The 20,123-nt window shown below is 34.9% G+C and overlaps 1 protein-coding gene across 17 annotated transcripts in view; it reads right to left on the reverse strand.

Annotated features, from left to right (window-relative positions):
• The window catches only part of KCNMA1 (potassium calcium-activated channel subfamily M alpha 1), a 414,751-nt gene that overhangs the window by 131,838 nt on the left and 262,790 nt on the right, over positions 1-20,123 (reverse strand). For all 17 annotated transcript variants that reach the window (XM_036386077.2, XM_054515514.1, XM_036386078.2 and 14 more), the window contains exons 8-13: positions 19,568-19,738; positions 17,846-17,937; positions 7,132-7,242; positions 5,221-5,326; positions 3,733-3,815; positions 1,553-1,622 (exon numbers count right to left, since the gene is read on the reverse strand). In XM_036386077.2, the coding sequence (XP_036241970.1) occupies positions 1,553-1,622; positions 3,733-3,815; positions 5,221-5,326; positions 7,132-7,242; positions 17,846-17,937; positions 19,568-19,738 (633 nt within the window). The remainder of the gene's footprint in view (positions 1-1,552; positions 1,623-3,732; positions 3,816-5,220; positions 5,327-7,131; positions 7,243-17,845; positions 17,938-19,567; positions 19,739-20,123) is intronic.

Below are 20,123 nucleotides of genomic sequence, written 5' to 3' on the forward strand. Positions count from 1 at the left end.
GCAATTTTCCACTCTTACCCACTACAGATAAAATGCTAGACTTCTCAAGACATGCTGGCTGTGGCACTCTGTCAGGTCCATGCTCACACCTGAACAAGCAGAATTGTTGTAAAGCTTTCCTTCCCTTCTGCATGTTCCTTTCACAGCACTTTGAGCTACCATCTGACTGATGAGGAACACACATAATACACAGGAAGCTAATACAACTTAGATTACAATTATGTGAGGCTGCAACCTTTAAAGGATACTAGAATTTTAAAATGTATACAACTTCTATCTTTTCTATTTCTTTTCTTCCACCTTGAAGAACAGTACTTGTGAAAAACCAACCCCTTTTTGACAGTGAAAAAACAACCCTTTGTTTCTAAGAATGCTATTTACAAGGACAGAATGAAGAAAATAACTGAGCAAGACACACCTGCTGTACTGAAACTGCAAACTTAGATAAGTACAAATATTGTTCAGTTACTGGTATAACTGTTGGATTTTCTCTGACATGAAACTTGTATGTTTGTGTAGATACAAGGAAGCACAGAGTCCTTCCTCCTTGTTCCCCTTCCTAAGTTAATTCCACAGTTCAGCATTTTGATAAAAGCTATTCTTGAAGACATAACCATCGGAATAGCAAACAAACTGCAGTATTTAAAAAACAAAACTTCCCCTCTGTGACCGTTTAAAGCAGAGAAACTCCTTGCTCTTATTCTATAAAAAGACAGGCTTCTTCCATAACATGAAGGAAGAGCACATAACAAGCAACAGTAGTTGCTCTTGTTCTAGCAACAGGTTACAGGTATAAGGAGTTGTTATCAAACCTTCCTAGTGCCAGATTTATTGTGTATTTCATCAAATGAAGGTTTACCTAGTCATGCTTTTTCTCAAACACTGGGCAGTGAGTGATTCTTTCAGAGCTAATAAAAGAAGCAGGCCACACATGAGTACTGTGTTACCTGATATATCCTTCCTAACCCTGTTAGTCATCAGTTTATGGACTTCCTCATCTCAGGATTGAATAAATTGACTTCATTGTGTTTAAGGGTCACAAATTTACCGTAAAAATTTTTTTCAAATTTCTTTCCAAAGTGGATTTATCATTTTGAACTTGACAATATTCTTAGTACCAAATGTCACAACTGGGCTATGTTTTATATTAAAAACCACAAATTTATCTATTTTATACCTACTGCTTGGCAATTTCAGGTCTACACGGTCAAGCTGGAATAAAAAAAAAAAGGACAATAACCTCCAGTAAGACAATAAGAGCAGAATTTAGAGAACTGAAGTGGTGAAAGGTCATCTGGAATCAGTAACGACTATGGACACTAGCTTTGAGAATTAGATCCTAGGCAACTCATAAATGTCAAGATTTTTATAAAGTCCCTTGCAAATATAAATAAAACTAAAACACTTTGTAACTGGATTACATGACAAGGTTTATTAAGATGTTTTAGTTTGGAAAGAAAATGCTTGCTGTTACTGGGACTAGAAAAATTATGTTTGAGTGAACGCAAATGCAGCAAAAAACTCTGAGAAGAAACACTGGCCATCACATTACCTTATTGTGGTACTGCAACATCTGAGTGATAATTCTTATCTTCGGATGATAATTCTTTATGGAAATAACTCTAAAAAGAAAAGGAAAAACCTATTAAAATAACTTTTAATTGATAGGTTATTTGGATAATGCATCCAATACCTCTATTTTACCATGCTGTGAAGTCCCACAATTAAAACTGCACCCCCTTATTCATCTGCCTGTAAACCAAACTGATTGATGTCAGACCTTTGAAATATTTACACATAGTCAAACTGAGGTAAAAATTAGTGGCTAGTACCAGAGAGCAATAAGCCTCAGGAAATATTCAGTTGAACAGTTTGCCCTTATGGAGTTTGCAGAAAAAGAGACTTGTTTTAGCAGCACTATTCAGATACTCATTCCATTAGGAAAATAATGTAGTTGGAACTGTTACATCCTTCTCATCCTCAGGGACTATCTTCGTGCCTTTGAATCAACATACTTGAGCAAGTTCCCAATGATAAATGCCTGAAAAAATTAATTTCTACCCCATCACGTTTTATTTCTTTATAGCTGGTAGATACCCATCATATCTAAATAGCTTGAATAATGATCTTGTGTTACACAGGCAAATTTATTAATTTTGATGGATTAATCCAAAGACCAATATAAAACTGATAACTGAATGCAGAATCTATAAAACATGGGGCTACTTTCATAATCTGCACATTTTCCACATTCTAAGTTACTTAATGAATCCAAAATATACTCAACCGTGTATAGATTTTAAGTGGCTCGAAAGAAAATTGTTTGAGAAATGCATGGATTGATTTTGTATTATAAAAAAAGAATTGAGCAAAATTAAGGAGATGAACAACCAAAAAAAAAAAAAAAAGTCCTGTATTTAAAACCTAAAGGTAGAAAAAGAAGATGAAACAATGAAAAAAAATCTGACTTATTATGGAATCATCAGTTTCATAAGACTGAATGCCATAAATATTTTCATTGGTGTTTTGTAGAATGTATCTTGTAAACTACTGGTCTGGCTTGTGCTTTTAAGCATACCAAAGCTAGAACAGGAAACATAAAAAAATTGCATTATTTTTACAAATCTTTCTTCTAGTTTTCCATTTCTTGCTAAATTGTTCAATTAAACATTCAACTTTTAAAAATTAAATTGTGACAAAACACAAGAGAATTCCACACTCACATTAAAAATTTTTGCATTTTATTACATTAAATGTATTAAATCTACTAAGAATGCATCAATCTGTGACTGGAATATTTGTAATGTATTTATGCCATCAACGTCAAAACAAAGTTTCTTGTATTGCAACTCAAACCATGTTTCTAAAATGAAACTAGGTGTATTTTAGCCTTGTGTCTTTCTCACACAGTGGTAGTTTTCCCAGAAGAGCATTTTTTTATTTCTCCCCTTCCTCCAATACACAGCATGTAAACATCTGACAAGCCAGTAAAATCTAGAGAACAATACTAGAGAACTTTTAATCAATCACTGACTGAGATTTTAATTTTAAAAAGGAGACTGGTCTCATTAAAACTAAGATTGTATGAACAAAACAAAAAATGGAATGGCTTAGGTTTGTTGTAACTCTAGCTGCCATCTACTGACTGACTGTTTAATCTCCCTTCAGAGACTACAAGAAGGAAAGCAGGAGGAGATCTGATGATCCCTAATAATGCTGTAAATGCCTTGTCAATCAAAACAAGCAATGATTGGTCTTCAGCATAAAAAAAACCAGAAACTGCCCTGTATCTTTGCTATCCCCTGAGCAGTGCACTACTTGCAGGAGCAGCTCCACCACAGAGCAGCAGGAATGAAGCACTGAAGGTGCTTCTGCCCCATCATTGACACAGCCCCTGCAGTGCATGCACTCATGCGTGTATTGTTGCAACAACCTGACTGCATTCCCTTCCTCTCGGTGTTCAGCTAGAAATACTCAAACCCTAGCTCCTGCAAAATGACTAAGAGTGACAAAGCCTCTGCTCCAAGTGTCTCTTCTGACACACTAAAGCAAATGAAACAGCGGAGGTAGGAATTTAAGGTATTCTCACCTCTGGACTTTGGTGAGGATCTTTTATTTTGTCCTCAAAAAAAAAAATAAATTCTACAGTGTTCTTTGAGTGCAACAGATCAGATATAAAATTAGCTAATCAGAGTTAAGGACCAAAAAGGTATTAAAAACTGCAGAGTTTACCTCATAATATTGGAGGCATCTTCAGCATCTGGGTCAGCGCAGTATTTATTGGCAAGGATTAGGCACGCATCTGCTGACTCTATCTGAGACACCAAAGAAAAAGGAAACATATAAAGCAACATCTCTTTCCAGCTCTTCCTTTCTCATAACTATCAGGGAATCCAGCACTGGCTGCATGAGTGTGAGTGCCAGTTCTCAAAATTGCTAATCAAAAATGTTTCTAGGCTAATATGAGCTCATGACAGTGATTACGACCATTCTTGTGCACACAGATAATTTCTTGAAACTTGCTTATGATGACCAGAGCAGGTCAGCAGTTACACTGACAACTCTTACTCTGTATCAGCTGAGCCACAAAGGTGGTAATGTTAATCTTTTGTAACCAGATACTGGAATTTAGACTTTTAAATCCATCAGAAGTTCCTGTGGCATCAGTACAGTGCTCCCACAAGTCCCTGCAGCTTTGTTTGGGAATTTAAGTACCTTCTTATTCAAGACAGGAAGAGGTGGCTGAACTGATTTAGAATCTGAGCACTGGATTTAGAAAGCAAGAGGAGGACAACTGATCTATTCACAGCTCTAGATTCACACAAACCTGAGCTTTACAGAACTCAAAGCAGATGACAAAAGTATTTATCAGTGTATACAACCAAATATCAACACAAAGAAGGGTGGAATACAGAACACAAAATAAGAACACATGATTTTATGATCATAATTAGGACATGCTCTGATGAACTGAAACAGTGTGCAGTAGCCTACAAAAATCTTAAGCAATTTCTGCAGTCAAAATGGACAAAAGACATGATTAGTATTCCAGAAAGTGTAAATTACATAGTACTAATAAAATATTCTTGACTTAAGTAGCCAGCTACATTCCATTGGGAAAAAAAGAAAAAGAAATGAAAAAGTCAATGATGTATCTGACAACCTGATTTTTCTTTAATTTTCTTTTTTTCTAAAGTTTCATGCTATAAGAGAATGAAATAATTTACCATTTAGAAATTCTAGAAAATAAATATCTAAATAAGTAAAACTATCTAACTTTATCTACCAAAAATCTTAACTTGCATTTTTCTTTCTGGATTCTAGACAACAGAAAAAGGGTTTGGAGGGTGAAAAAATATTTTTAAATTGCTCTGAGAAGTTAAGACAACAACACTTTAAGCAATTACTGTAAGACAATATCTTGCTATATCAAATATTAATGTAAAATACACTTTTGAATGAAACATCAATGAAAAATTCATAAAGTGTTCAATGGAATGGCAGACAATGTATCTTAAGTCACTGTTGCTGTAGCTTTGAAGATCTAAAGATATGGGGAAAAAAGGTTTACCAGTATAGATACTTAAGATAATGGAAATGGAAAAACATTCTTTTGGGGTTACATGAAGAAGGGCTTTAGTGTCTGGGTTTTTTTCCCAAATAATGCAAGGAGTACTTAGAAAAAGGTCAGTTAGCAGAACAGAACAACAGAGCTGTTACCTTCACTCTCGCCAGGTCATGGGGATTAAGGACTGAACCCTGATAAAATTCCACCTGAGTGAAGTGTCGTTTAAAAAGAGCTTCCAGCTCAAGGTTAGGGGAGATACTGCAGTGGAAAGAAGAAGAAAACACAAGTGCAAATGAGAGGCCAATTTCCATAACTGCTCCATTCCCGCATTTACAAATCCACTTATTTATTTGTTTTGGATATTCAGACTTCTGCTGATGCTTTTTCTGTGGCATGGAAACAGCGTGCCTTACTTAAAAGATGAACACTAAATTGCTTTCACTGCCTTACTTGTATCTGCAGTGCTCCTGGCCCACCTGGTGCTACTCTCCACATTCACTGCGTGTACATTTCCAAGGGATGTGAATCCAGAAATATGGGTGCAAGCATTTGAAAACATCCTCTCCCAGCATTCTACCCAGAAATTATATAGTACCACAATCATCCTCTGCATGTCCCTACCATTCTCACAACAGTTGACAGTGTAGAATAGAACAACTCAATGCAAGATCTCTAAAAATCAGAAAAAGAAACCAGACAGCGACCCTGAGGCCTCTATGAGCTACAATTAAAACAAAGATAATGATGCCATGACTTTCTGTCTCATTTTATTTTGCCAGAAACAAAAGAAAAATTAAATTGATTACAGTCAATTACATAACGTGGCACCAACCTCGTAAATATTTTCCTAGTGCCACTCATTAAAACAGAAGGAATTTAATAGCTACAGGCACAAACAAGCAGCAAGGTGCTAAACTCATTTCATGTGAATGTGCAGTTTCCTGATTCCTATCACCACACATTTTCACTGTGGAAAACTTGATCCTCGATTTCCTCTCACAGTCACTTGTTGTTACATGGAGAGGAAATAAAATAAAATAAGGTAGTTACTTGAGGATGTCATCTCTAGTTCAAATTGAAAGGACTAGATGAAAAATTGTGGACGTACTGCTGATGCTTAGTTTTCAGCTTTCACTCACAAATTATATCCTTAACTTTTTAATCATTTTCTTTGACAACAAGTGCAGAATGCATTGTTGAATGCAAAAAAAAAAGAACATTTATAAGTTGAAACTCTTCTAAACAGATGCCATTACAGAACAGAAAAGATACTGTCTCCTATCATGTGGCTTTTTCAAGCAGTTCCTCCCAGGCATGGCTATTTGGCAGTGTAATAGTTATTAAATTATTATTAACTTACACATCATGTAGAGCATGAAAGAAACATCAACTTCATTAAGACACCTTTCCAAATTCCACATAAGAAAGAGGCAAGATACTATGTGTGTGTTGCTATGTGTATATTAATGGAATAAAGAGCAGTACTGATGATCACCACAACAAGAATTTAGTTTCTATTGTCAATACATGTGTAGAGTATCTGTTATATTAAAACTGAATCTGCACCTACATTTTTCATTCTATAAATACTCTGGACTTTAAAATAAGCACTTTCCTATAGAGATCCAGGGTGAAAAGGTGTTTTCAGATCTCATAACTTTGTACAACACACAGTGTTTTTCATTAGTTTTACTGATATAACTATCAGTATTTTGGCAGTTTCCCTAGGAATATTTACCACTAAAACAATCTTGGATGTATTTATTTCCATTTCAATATTTTTTATTTCATAACCTGATCCCCACTTCAACTATGCATTTAGCTATGTAGCTCACAGACAACACAATGGGTCTGAAGTCTGTCTGCTTGAAACAAATATGCTTAGTACAGGGTTAAGGAAAATGCATGAAAAAAAACCCTTTTCTCAAGACATATTTTTAATAAACATAAATGCAAATATTAATCTTATGGTTATTTGGTACTTTAAATATTCTCTGTCTTCCCAGCTTAACCTAATAAGTTTTAGTAAGAGATGATAAGACCAATGTTGAAAGATTACTCACTTATGCAGAAAGACGATTTCTACATTGACATCATCCCTATCCTTGTGCAGGAAGTCCTTCAGGAAGTTCGACACACTTTCAAGTGTTATGTGACCACAGACAACTATGTGCCTGTTACAGAAAAATCAGAGTTAATCTTGCAAAGAAGCTAAAACAAGCAAGCAAGCACAGATGGAAATGATAACTTATTGAGAAAAAAGAGCATTAGTCTCTTCTTGATGTTTCTCTAGATCCTATTCCACGATGTCAGAGAAGAAAAATACAAATTACAAAAGGTTTTTTTGCAACTGCAAATACATCCATGTACACACTATCACCTGTAAAGCCATTTGCCCAGGTTGTATAACACATTTAACAATAAGTAGGATCAGTTATATATATGTTTATGCACTGTATTAACCAGTCCCTTTCAAAGTCATATTTCCTCATTTTACACATCTTACTCAATATTTTTAACTCCTCTAATGCAATTTACTCTTTAAATTTTTGGGTTACGACAGTAAATCTCCCTAAAATGATTCAATATTTTTCTATAGTTGAAGCAAACTTTTATGCCAAGGAAGGTAGTACAAAGCTTTCCAATTACAGGCCATAAGTGGCAAGAAATCTTTATCCTACCCTAAATCCTAGAAGGAGAGTACTTTACAACAAAAAGTCATTGCTTACTATTATCACTTTTTTGGCAGAGCAGAGTGTGTTAAACATTTATTTTGAAATATGATAACTCCTTTTACATGAGTACTTAGACATCACCAGGACTCAAAGGCAATTTTAGAAATAGCAACAATCTAAAATTTCAATTGTTTCACTTGATTTAACAGGCAAGAAATAGAAGTTTACAAGAGACTCTGGCCACACTAGTTTGTATTTAACATAGGACTTGATACATGAATGCTTATTGCTAAACTTGCTATTCATAGTTTCTGCTTTGCTTTTTTTTTTTTTTTTAACATAAGTTTTAGGTGCAATAAATGTCCTTGGACTGCAAATGCAAAAACCACAAAAGCAGAAGTTAAAGCTTTTCCATTTTATGAGATGGTAAGCACAGTATCAGAAAACAAGACATAAAATATATCAGGTTAGCCTTTCTCCTTTGGCCAAGGGATGCTCTGGAGGTTCCTCTGGAAGCTTTGCAGCTTGGCAGGGTTTGCAGTATGCTGGGTACAGGGGAGAACCATACCTACACTGCCCCCACCAGGACTCTGCCCCTGCTTCCCTGATGGTCACTAGCCTGAGCTGCCAGAGGTGTACAGGTATGACTTAGTGCATTGTTACACATAAAGCAGCAATGGAAAACCTCAGGAAGCTTCAGATTCTGAAGAGATATTTAAAACCTTAGTAGTTTACTTGATGTGAACTCTGAACAGACTGTTTGGTACACTACATTACACTAACGTAGAGGCAAGTTCTTTCTGTCTGGTGGTATTCCAGACTTCTCCTGGCTATAAACCCATATAGCATCAAAAACTCACCAACTCCCAGGGAAATTATAAATAGCAGCTAAAAATAATAATTTGTATTCCTTATACTGTCTGTGCATGTTTTCCAAGATGACTGATTTTAAACTATGGGTATTATTTTCTTCAAATGTCTCCAACTATTACTAATTAAGAAATTGAACTTTCCATCTAGATAGCTTATAGCTTTTGATAGCAGAAATAATTCCTGATTGTAGGGGAGGTTCTTTGTAGAGATCCAGTGCTTTTAGCTTTAGCTGGGTCTCTTACTGAATGCTCTCCTGATACACTGCATTCCTATGGAGAAAATTTATTACTTCCCTGGCTGATTTCACTTAATACGGGTTCTTTTCCGTCATTAGAGTCCACATTTTAAAAGTATGGCTGTGCGACTCAAAATATTGTATAGCAGAAGAAATTATCAATCAGAGTATCAAAAGATTACAAGGTAATTCATGCCCTCAGATACCTCCAGAGGGTATTTGCTACAAAAAGTTCCTGCTACAAGCAGATGCATTTGGTACAATCCTGTTATGACGCTCACTGAGTAGGGACTCACAGCAATCTGCTCCAGGGAAAGGAAAACATTTGGCTGCCAAAAACTCTTGCATTTGGGTATCAAGAGTAATTGTTTTTGGAGTGTTAAAAGACATCTGCACTGTGGTTTCCTTTTATACTCTGATTTGGAGGTGGACACAATCTATTCTTCTCTTCTTTGCTATTCTTATAGAGAGTGGGGCAGTGTCCTGAACAGTGACTGCAACAAAACCTCCCGGATTTCAAAGAATATTTTCTGATAAGATACTTGCATTAAATTTTGGTTGAAAACTCCCATCAAAAAAATCCTCCTTTAACGTAAGTCATATTTTTGCTTAGAAGTAAAAGAAATTGAAAACAGATTTCCTACTTGCCCATAGAGAGTTATTAGGTATATTATTTAAGAAAACTTGAAGAGTTTATGTTGGAACTTATAATGTTCCAATCTGTCCTGTATATGATTTGAAGATTTATAACTTCCTCTGTTTGTTTTAGTAACCATTGTATTCACTTTTTAATTTTTTTAAACACATTTTTTTCATGCATTGAGAAAGTAAAGCCAACATAGTGGATGTCTTTTGTTTCCTGCAAAAGAGTTGGTTAGTAGAAAGACACAGAACTAAGTTCATTTGGTCAAGAGAAATATCTAACTTCTGCATTAAGCTTTTCTTTCTGAAAAACCTCAGAACTAGCAAATTATTATTATTATTTCTTTTTTTTTACTCTTTATAAACAAAATTTATAAATTCCCTTGCCATACTGAAAAACATGATTTAAGAATTTAGACATTTTTATTAATGATAGGTATTTAGGAGGACTAAGATTTTTGTTAAGCAGTAGTTGTCATTGGTACACATATCAGATATGAAACTGGTTTAATATACCAGTGGGAATCCATACTGTATGATTGTGAGGCTGCAAAATAAAACTTTTACAAAGAATCAAAAGCTTATCAGGAGCCATATTCTATCAACAAAGATAGGCTAATCCACCCTCTCCCATATATATTTAGCATTCTCAAAACGAATCTGACAAATATGAAAAAATATGAAAATATTTCAAATATGAAGAACTGGCACAGATGTCCACAGTTGATTTGATCTGTGATTCTACATAATTGGAATTCTCTATAGTAACTAATTTTTCCCACCCTAGTATTGACATAATGATCCATTTACTAAAAGCCCTCCAGCTTCTTATAAAGTAAACAAAAATGGAGACAGAAGATGCAAAGCTACTACGGAGACAAACTTTCATAAGGAACACAATGAAATGAGCAAAAGTTAAAACATCTAGATTTTTGGCATGAGATAATTGAGAACATACACTTAAACCATGTAAATAGCACTGTAAATGAAAACAGATCCGCTCTGAATGGGATTCTTTAAAAAGGATCTTTGCATGGTTCTTCCTTCACAGGACACGATACAAAAGGCAAATCTTTTGCCTGTTTATTTTGCAAGAAACATCCATTTTACTGGAATAAGTAAAAAGAACCTGAAAAGACTCACTCCAACTAGTCTGTTTTAATAAATCAACAGTAATAATTAGAAAATTCTGTTCAGTATTCAGTTGAATACTTGGTGTTCACTTGTCAAGTAACTAAAGGAAATGGGGTGCATATTGCTCTAGATGCCTCTATAAAATTATGATATTGATATCAAATACATATGCTTTGATCTTTTCATGGTATTTCTGCTGAGCATTCTGGTCATTCCTTTGTTTACTGACCATCTAAACTCTTTATATACCAACAGCAGGCTGCAGCTTGTTAAGTCCAACAGGTTTTGCTCAAAGAAATGATGGATGTCAGTCATGTTTTCTTACTAAAAAAAAAAAAGTCAAAAAATGTCAATAGAGATTGTATATGTGGTCTGCTTGTTTATCTATTAGTGATATGCATTCTGAAACGTACCAGTTTACAGTACATTTCTAAATGGTTGTGCTTTTCATGATTTACCAAAGATTACTCAGGATTCTGATAATTCAGCTCAAAACTTCGTGTGTGTTTTTGTGTCTTTCTCTTATTTCAGCATAAACCGTCCTCTCAGATTAACTCTGTTAGAGTAGTAAGTGCTCTGCAGCCACAATCTGAAGTGTTTCCCTTTGTTTTTCACAGAAGACTTGAGCCCAAACATGATGGTCCTCTAGTGATCTCTTACGAAGCCAATGAGTACAGTAGAAAAATAATTAAACTGTAAGCTAATTTCTCAATTTGATTCTCCCATCAGGCTCTATAAATCTCCTAGTTAAAAGGAGACAAGAATATATTAAAGGATATAGAATATATCTATATATTCTATATATTCTATATCTATATATATAGAATATTTATAGATATAGAATATATTAAAGGATATAGCAAACTGACTGTCAAGCAAGTTGAACATTTTTTTCTCCTGCAACTGTTTGTCCAAAAGTGGATTTTTATTATTCTCTTTATTCCTGAAGGATTAAAAATCAAAAAAGTGTTGTAGTTACTGGGAAGTGTTGCAGAAACTAAAATATGTCATTATTAAGATGTACAAGCATAAGGCCATACTGTCAGAGGAGATGTAATTGAAGTAGGGGAATACATATCTCAGGTAGCTTTAATTTCTGTAAATTGGACCTGATAGCTTCAACTGTCAGCTATTTAGGAACTAGAGCGTATTTGTGCAGCTGCTGTGCTTAATTCTGACAGAAAATACCTGTTCTTTCCACCAGGTTCCATGCCTTTGGATTCTCCCTTAATGAATAAAGAAAAAGGGATCAGGTAATACCAGGAAGCTCTCAAAAAGCTCCATTCAGTAAGTGGAGCACAGTACAGATCACTGGAACCCTACTGGATCCTACATCAGATTAACACCAACAGGAAATTGTTAATGTCAGGCATTTGAAATTTCATCTGATGCAAATATTAAGTCACTTTGTGACCAATACAAGTGTGCATTTCAGCTCCTTTAATCCAGGATAAATAGCACACTTCTTTGTTTAAACTCCACATTAGAGCTTTCATCCAAGTCTGTTTGCAATGGCATGCTATCCTACATGACTCACTCTGGCCTGCTTTATTTAAACTTTGCTCAGCTACAGCTAGATGAATTTATCTTGCATTTTTATGATCATGGCCTAAGGAATTTTGCAATGTTTCTCTATAAACTAATTTAAAAGTTAATATTCTTTCTCTGATGCACACCTCCAAAACAGTCATAATAAAATGAAAGTACAGTGATTTGTTTCTTCTAGGGTCTGGATTAGTAGGGACTTCCACTACAGCTTAAAATGAATATTCATCCTTTCATTCAGTATGAATGGCAATATTATTTAGAGTATTTCTGCTTTTATGAAAAATACCACAACATTTAGGCACAACACATGTCTATCACCAGAAGACAAAAGTGAGCAGTTTACTATAAACAGCAGAAAAAAACTACTGAATAGCACGCACAGGGAGCCCATACTAGAAAGCTTACAGTTAAATGCAGGGGCAATCTACACCTCAGCATTAGCATCTCACTTGCAAACAGACCTTAACTGACTGTCCCAATCCCTCCAAATCCTGGATTTCATTTTTGTAACATTTTGTGGGGCAGATATCGCACATAGAAGCCATCCTGTTTTTACTTCTGAATTCAACTGAAAGTAGTTTCTATTAAATACATTGTTTTCTCCATTATTATTCATTTTCAAATCATCTTACATGTTTTTTAAGTGCTCAATGAGTCAAAAAATAATTAAATCCTTTGTAAGCAATGCAGGAGTTAGGAAAGGATCTTCATATTTTTGAGCATTTCATCCATGAGCAGAGCCAGTGCATTTCTTTCCACAAAAATCATCCCAAAATGTCACGAGTAATTTTCTGCAACAGAACCTGAGTGAAAGCAAGAAGTCTCTAAAACTTGCTGAACAATTAATCACTTCTGCCATCTCACATTACACAGCCTGGAATGCCATGTACTGTACAGTATTTAGAATACGGTAGATCAGCAGATGTATTAAACAGAGTCAGTCTTTCTTGGGTAAAAATTTGAACAGCATCTACTGCTATTTGGTGCCAAATCCAAGGGGGTTTTTTCAAAGTTTAAGCAGAGAAAAGGAACTTTTAAAACTTCAACTGGAAATATAAAAGAAGCGATGTTATTGTAGGAATGGAACGTGGTATGAGACCTCAAATACACATTTTAAAGTCATAATGTTCTTATATGTCACTTCCCACATTTCCCTTCTTACTTTCAAAAGAATGGATATAGTTTAATATGCACACAAAATTGAAAAAAAGAAGTTTCTCCTATTTCTTCTATCTGTCAGTCTATTTAACACTCATCAGATTTTCTTTATCACTAAGTGAAATTTCATTTGAAAAAGTGGGATTGGAAGAATGGCTAGCAGATGGGAAATAGAGACACCCCTGGGATCATAATGTAATCCATGTCACATTCTCTTATTACATTCTCATCCCACTGAAAAAATAATATCTTACATATTGCATCAAATTATTTAATATAAGAATTTAATGTCACTTTCTTTGGAGCTATGCCTCTCATTACTGCAGCAAATGGACCTTTTCTTTGGTTAAGCCTAAACTTTTCTTTTTTCTAATTTGTAATGAAATTCAAATGTCTAATGACTTCAATATGACCTGTCAACTTAAATTATCTGTTTGTCTTTCTGTTTACCATATCTATCTGTCTACAGTTTTTATTTTCCTCTGTGAAGTTCAGTTATTGAATCCCATGTTTCCTTCTGGAAGGAATTTCTAACAGATGATTATTCCTGTTGATATGTTGATGGTTTGGTAATTTATGGCTTGTAAATTTAAGAAATCTGTAGAAATCTCTGGGAAACAGAGCAGATCATGAGAGAAGAGAAACAGGAGGTTCTAATACCTTTTACAGTAAAGGACTGTGATTTCATTAAAATGCATTTTTAATCTTACATATTAACTACAATAATGCGTCTGGATAACTAATTTTAAATCTTTTAAATCTGTATTGAAGTCTAGCATAAACCTGTACAATGCTGACAAAGCAAGCAGTTTATATAAACATATCCAGAGCCCAGAATGGGTCAGGTTGGAAGGGACCACAGTGGCTCCTCTGGCCCAACCTCCCTGCTCAGCCAGGTCAGTGCTCTCTCTGCCACACCTGCTCATGCAAAGCTGTGCTCTGCTTTCTGCCCTCATAGAGACTTTGCATCAGATTTGATAGCAGGATTGCATAAAAAAGACGAAATAATTTAGTCCATGGAATTAGAAGTCATTAATTCAATGTAAAGACTGAAAAAATCAGTAAGCTATCCAGGCTGAGTTCATCAGTTTACAAATGTTCTTTCCATATGCTTTCTAGAGCTTTGTGCATGCTGATTTACAATAAATTAATACCTTCAACTGGAAAATATTTCACAGAGTTAAAATCCAGTCTGATTGTATGCACACACAAATACAGAAATGGAACAAGAACAATCTTGATTGAAAAGTAAATTAGCAAATACAGAATAAATTTTGTATAGATATATTGGTATAGGTATTTTGGTATAAATGCAACAGTAAGTACTGCTGTTCATTTAATAGCTGAAGATGAAACTTCAATGAAAGACATTCCTGTTTCTCAGAAGTCTCCTTACAATAATATTATAAAGCAGAAATTATAACTCAATTTAAAATCTAAAAAAATCCCTGTGGACTTTCACAACTAAATGAAGCTATTATCTAGTAAGTTTAACCAGTGATAACTGTCTACAAACTACTTTTATTTCCAAAGTTTCTATGTATGGGTCTCATCTAAAACAAAAATAAGGTTCTTTATTATGCAAAATGAATCCTGTATAGTTTACAATCCTCTGGGGACTTTATTGGCTGAAAAGCAAAATGAAATGTGAGCTCAAATTTGATGTGTTTGTTATTTCTCTTCTTTAGTTAGTGAAGTTTGTATCAATAATTTTTATGCCTATATACTAGCTCCTTTATAGTTACAATTCCATAGCAAGACTCTCCGTACTACTAAAGTCACTTAGTGTAAAACTCAAAACAACATACATAATCATACACTGGTTTTAATTTCTGACCTAAATGTTTAATAATCATGTTATTACACACACTAGGTTCAGGAGGCAACATGTTGTGCTGTTTCCTGGCATGGCTGCTAGCTGGGGTTAAACCACAACAATGTATAAACACATATATAGATGTAACAAAGCAGATTCCATGTATTTACCTATTGTGTACAGAGTTAAAAAATACACACATTTTCTGTTTCAAGGGCTGAAACTATATCTTTCACCAAAATTCAGCTGTTTTCATATTGGAAATGTATTTAATCTGGAAACTTTCTGACATTAGAAATAGAACAACTGTAGTTTCTCATTATTTTTGCTGCCAGAATCTATGCTTGGTTGCTCAACTAAAGACCTTATACTGCTAATTACTACCACATGCCCATATCCCAAGCAAAGGAAAACTTATTGGTTCTGACAATCCATTCTCTCAACACTGAATTCCAAATGAAAACTTCAATTTTGGCCAAACATAACATTTCATCAATCTTGTTCTACTGACTGCAAAAGGAACATCAAACAAGGGGTCCTAATGGCTTTTTACTGTGCAGTTCTCAAGCTTAGATTCTCTGATGAAAGACCCACATGAGCAAAGGAATCTTTAAACCACTTAGTAATTAATAATTGAACCAGAAAACAATGCATAAAGTAAATTCAACAGTTTTTATGCTGATGACAGAGATGAGTTTCAAGCAACAAATTATATGAGCAGTAGAGATCAGCAGAGAAAGCACTGACAGAGTGAGATAAAAACAGACAGTGCATACAAAGAAAGACCAAAAAAAAAGTGAAAAAATAAAATTAAGCACGCCCCAAAGCTAGCAGAAGCCTGTAATCTGAAGTTGAGCTTTTCAGGATGTGGGGTTCTGACTGAAGATCAGGTCCAAATTTAGAGACATCTGAGCAATGCTGGGTACTAGTGACAATGTAGAAGGGGAGGAACAAACCCTGTTTGCAAAACAGGTTTTTAACCATATTCCCCTCTGCTGTAACTCCTTTAGAGCTTTAAAAACAGAGGGATATGTTCTGAGTTTGAAAAACTTCTCTTTGAGGAAACAAGTATGAATATAAATATGAAACTCTTCTGGCCTCTGTGACAAATAAATATTTTGGGAAATTACCAATACTACTAATTCCCAGAAATAAATCAAGGCATTTAGTTTGTCTAGGTAAGTGATGAAAGTTTCCAACATCAGTGTTTACAGTTTACCTAAGACACTTGAGGGTATCATAATGCACATATTGAAGTTTACTATCTAATTGCTTGAGTATTCTTGAACAAAAAATTGTATAGTTACATCTAATTTTAAAACTTTGATTAATTTAAACAGTGATAAAAAAGTGCTCTAGAATTAGCTCTGTGGGACATTTACAGTCTTTCTGTTACACAGAGAGGAGCAATAAATCCATAATCCACTTCAACAAAATGTTGCATCGGTGATGATTTGAAAGGAACAAAGCAAAAATTATCTTCTTAAAGTAAGAAGGACAATTCATTAGATAAATTTACTGCAGTACTTTATTTATGTCATATGAAAAGGACTCTCTATATGACTAGACTTTTAGGGCAAATATACTCTACCAGTGGATGTCACAATGGTATGTAATGAAATGAAGGATGGCAACACTAAAGGTGATATTGTGCTGTACCTCTACATTGCCAAGGACAGCTAGCTCAGTAAAGGCTTTATCCCAGCATGTCCAGGAGCTGGGAATGCCAGAAAGAGCTAGCTTTAACTTGGTCAAAAAACAAGCAGGCTTTCAATAGAAATGTAATGAGGTAATGTTTAAATAAATAAAATTTAACCTTTGCCACCAGTTAAAAATATTAGGTTTGGTTTTTTACCATACTGTTTTGATATTAAGGTTACTGCCTGCTCTTCTTCAGATATGCTTAATGTGATACAGGGAAGAGAATTGCTTTAAAATCCCTGGTCACAGATTCTAAACTCATGAGAGTTTGCAATATCCATGGAAGGTCAGAAAAAGCTGTATGAGATCTGAATCTGCTGGTTGAACATTGAGAAACAGGGCTCTTAGACTTCCTACATAGTCAGTCCAACTGAACAAACTGGTAAATATTATCTCCTATTTTGCATCCAGTAAAACAAGGTTTTCAGAAGAACTGAGTTGTCTGAAAACCATGCTAGTTATCATTGTCACTTAGTTAAGAGACAAACCACATGATATTCTGATGCCCAAAATGGTGAAGTGACAATTCACCCTTGCTGCAGAAGTTAACTGCATGTGTAATAGCAGTACTTCTTACAAGCTGTGTCAGTGTACTCTGAGTGGAATCCAGGTTCTCTTGAAGAAGGGACAAAATGTTGTGACTTGTACCATAGCACAGCCCAGGTCTCTAATTACAGTGTGACAACTCTCCAGTGGTAACATCTGATGTCAAAGAACACAGCGTTGCAAGCTGTGAGTCAGCTGTTACCACCTTCAGGGGCTCTTTAGAGTCCCACAACCACACCTGGTCTTTTTGGACTTACTTTCTGCCTCGGGTTGAGTTAAAAGTTCCGCCGTATTTCTTCCGATTAAGGATGAGAGCAGCAATTTCTGGCACGTAGCGAGCAAACATTGCCTACATGCATGAAACAAAAACACAAAAAAAAAAAAAAGAAAATGGCATGCAGAGAGTGTTCTACTGCAGCAGAGGCAGCAGAGCCTCTTGGGATACTTACTTTCTTCCACTAACCGCACTATAGGAACCACCATATTTCTTGCGGTTTCCTATTAACTCTATGATTTCAGGGACGTAGCTGGCAAACATGGCCTAAGAAGAAGATAGGAGACAGAAGAAAAGACTAAAAAGAGAGGCCAAAGAAAGGGGGATGATGAATATTTTCAGAAGATATATATTCTTAAGATCTGAAAATGCAAAAGAAGTAGATCTATGCAGTTGTTTAAAAATAAAATTTAAAAAAATGAAAAATTTCTTATCAAACAAAACAAGAGGGCTCAATGTAAAAGTTGGTCTTAGAGAAGGTACACACCTTATAAATAAAGAAAATGGTCAAAAGAGGAAAAATGGACATGTAAAACAAAACAAGAACAAAACTACTTCAAACTGGTATCTAACCACAAAAAACAGTTATGTCTATTTCTTCCTGAAGAGGGGAGGGGGGAAAAAACTATCCAAGCCCCACTGCAAAAAAACAAAGTCAAGTATTATCATTACTGTAACATTTCCGTTTCAAATACAGACTCTTTCCCCCATTGTAAGAATTTTAAAAAGACAAAAACAAGATTAAATCAGGGGTTATTTCCCCATCAAGAAACAAAAAAAATCACCCCCCCAGCCCCCCTCAAAAAACTTTTCCAAAAGTTCTTGGGTTTAGAAGGATTGGAATAATATGTGATAGAAAAAAGGTTTTGAGGAGAAAATAAAAATTATTCTGCCATGTTTTGTCCAACAAACAGCTTCCTTGTGGCTGGATACTTCGAAGAGCTACTGCCATTTGACATGATCTTTGTCTTCACATGTCAATAAACAGAGATGAGAATGCATATATGTAATGCTCATACATATCTGTGTGTGTCCAATATATGGCATTCATAAGCTTGGTTATATACATAGCACCTCTGTGAGATGTATGTATATGTGAAACCAATGGATGAGGGTAAGGTAACAATATACATATGTGTGTATGGGCACAATATACATTACAAGTCACCCACATAGCATTTACCTTGTACAGGGTAAATACTAAAATAAACTTGGCTAGTTTAGAGAACATTGCAACAAGTGTAATAATATTACTAACACTGACAAATAATGGAAAAATTGGCAAGACAAACAGTAACTTGGGTGCTATTTACATACAGGACAAAGAACATGAGAAATTGGTGTTATAAAAGGATACGTGATAAATTGTGAGCTAAAATTGTACTACATGACATGAAAGGATGTTTGAAATTAAAGGGAGTGTGGTTTGCCATCATCTGGATCAGGCAAGCTGCTCTTTAAGGCAGTCCAAAGCCACAGTGTTTGTTGGAATTCTGGGAAGGAACACAGAAGGGTGGGTAGGACCTCTGAAACCGCAAAGTGCCTTTAAATATCAATAGCAACCTCCATTAATGCTCTACAGCCAGTCACCAAGAAGTAGAGGACTACAAATAACATTCTATGTTGAAATATTAAGGCACTTCATGTATTCACATGCATTAATCATTTAAATGGATTTGAAAAATTCTAATTTTGGACTAATTCTGGACTAATTTGACAAGCTCTGCCAAAATATTTATCTACAGGAAAAAATGCATATTAAACATATTTAAATGTTTTATAATTAATTTTAGTTTAATAATCCAGATATTGTTCCCTTAATTACAACACTGAGATATAGAGGATCAAGTTTTAAGGTAACTGGAGTACTAAGAAGAACATAAAGAAGAATTTTTACCAATCCCCCAAGGATGAAGAAGACCATGAAAAGGCGACCAAGGGTTGTTTTTGCATAAACATCTCCATAGCCAACGGTGGACATTGTAACCATCAGCAAATAAACACATTCCCAGTATGTTAGCGGTTGATTATTTTGGAAATTTTCCCATGGATCCCCTGAGTTCTCCACCTACAATGTACAAGAAAACATATAATGAATTATATTAATTATAACTGACTCTAATTAACCCCAAATTAACTCTACCCATATATGCATGTGCCTTTGTGTGTATATAGATATATACTTTGGCATATAATACAAACTCTGAATGCTTTCCTGTGATTTATTTTCATCAAATACAGAACCTGACCATGTGCCAAATAGAGCACTGCAGTTCTTGTGCCAGTATATACAGCCTTGCTACTCAGATCATTTATGGGAAGTATCTTTTCCAGGCACCACTAAATAATGTAACTTACTCATGTAGTTTGGTAAGTTCATTTATAAAAATGTGTTCAGAATATTTTCAGAGTAAATCTTAGTTTTAATGCAATTATACTCCTCAAAGTTTTTG

Source organism: Molothrus ater, chromosome 8 (assembly GCF_012460135.2).
Source record: "Molothrus ater isolate BHLD 08-10-18 breed brown headed cowbird chromosome 8, BPBGC_Mater_1.1, whole genome shotgun sequence".
NCBI lineage: Eukaryota > Metazoa > Chordata > Aves > Passeriformes > Icteridae > Molothrus > Molothrus ater.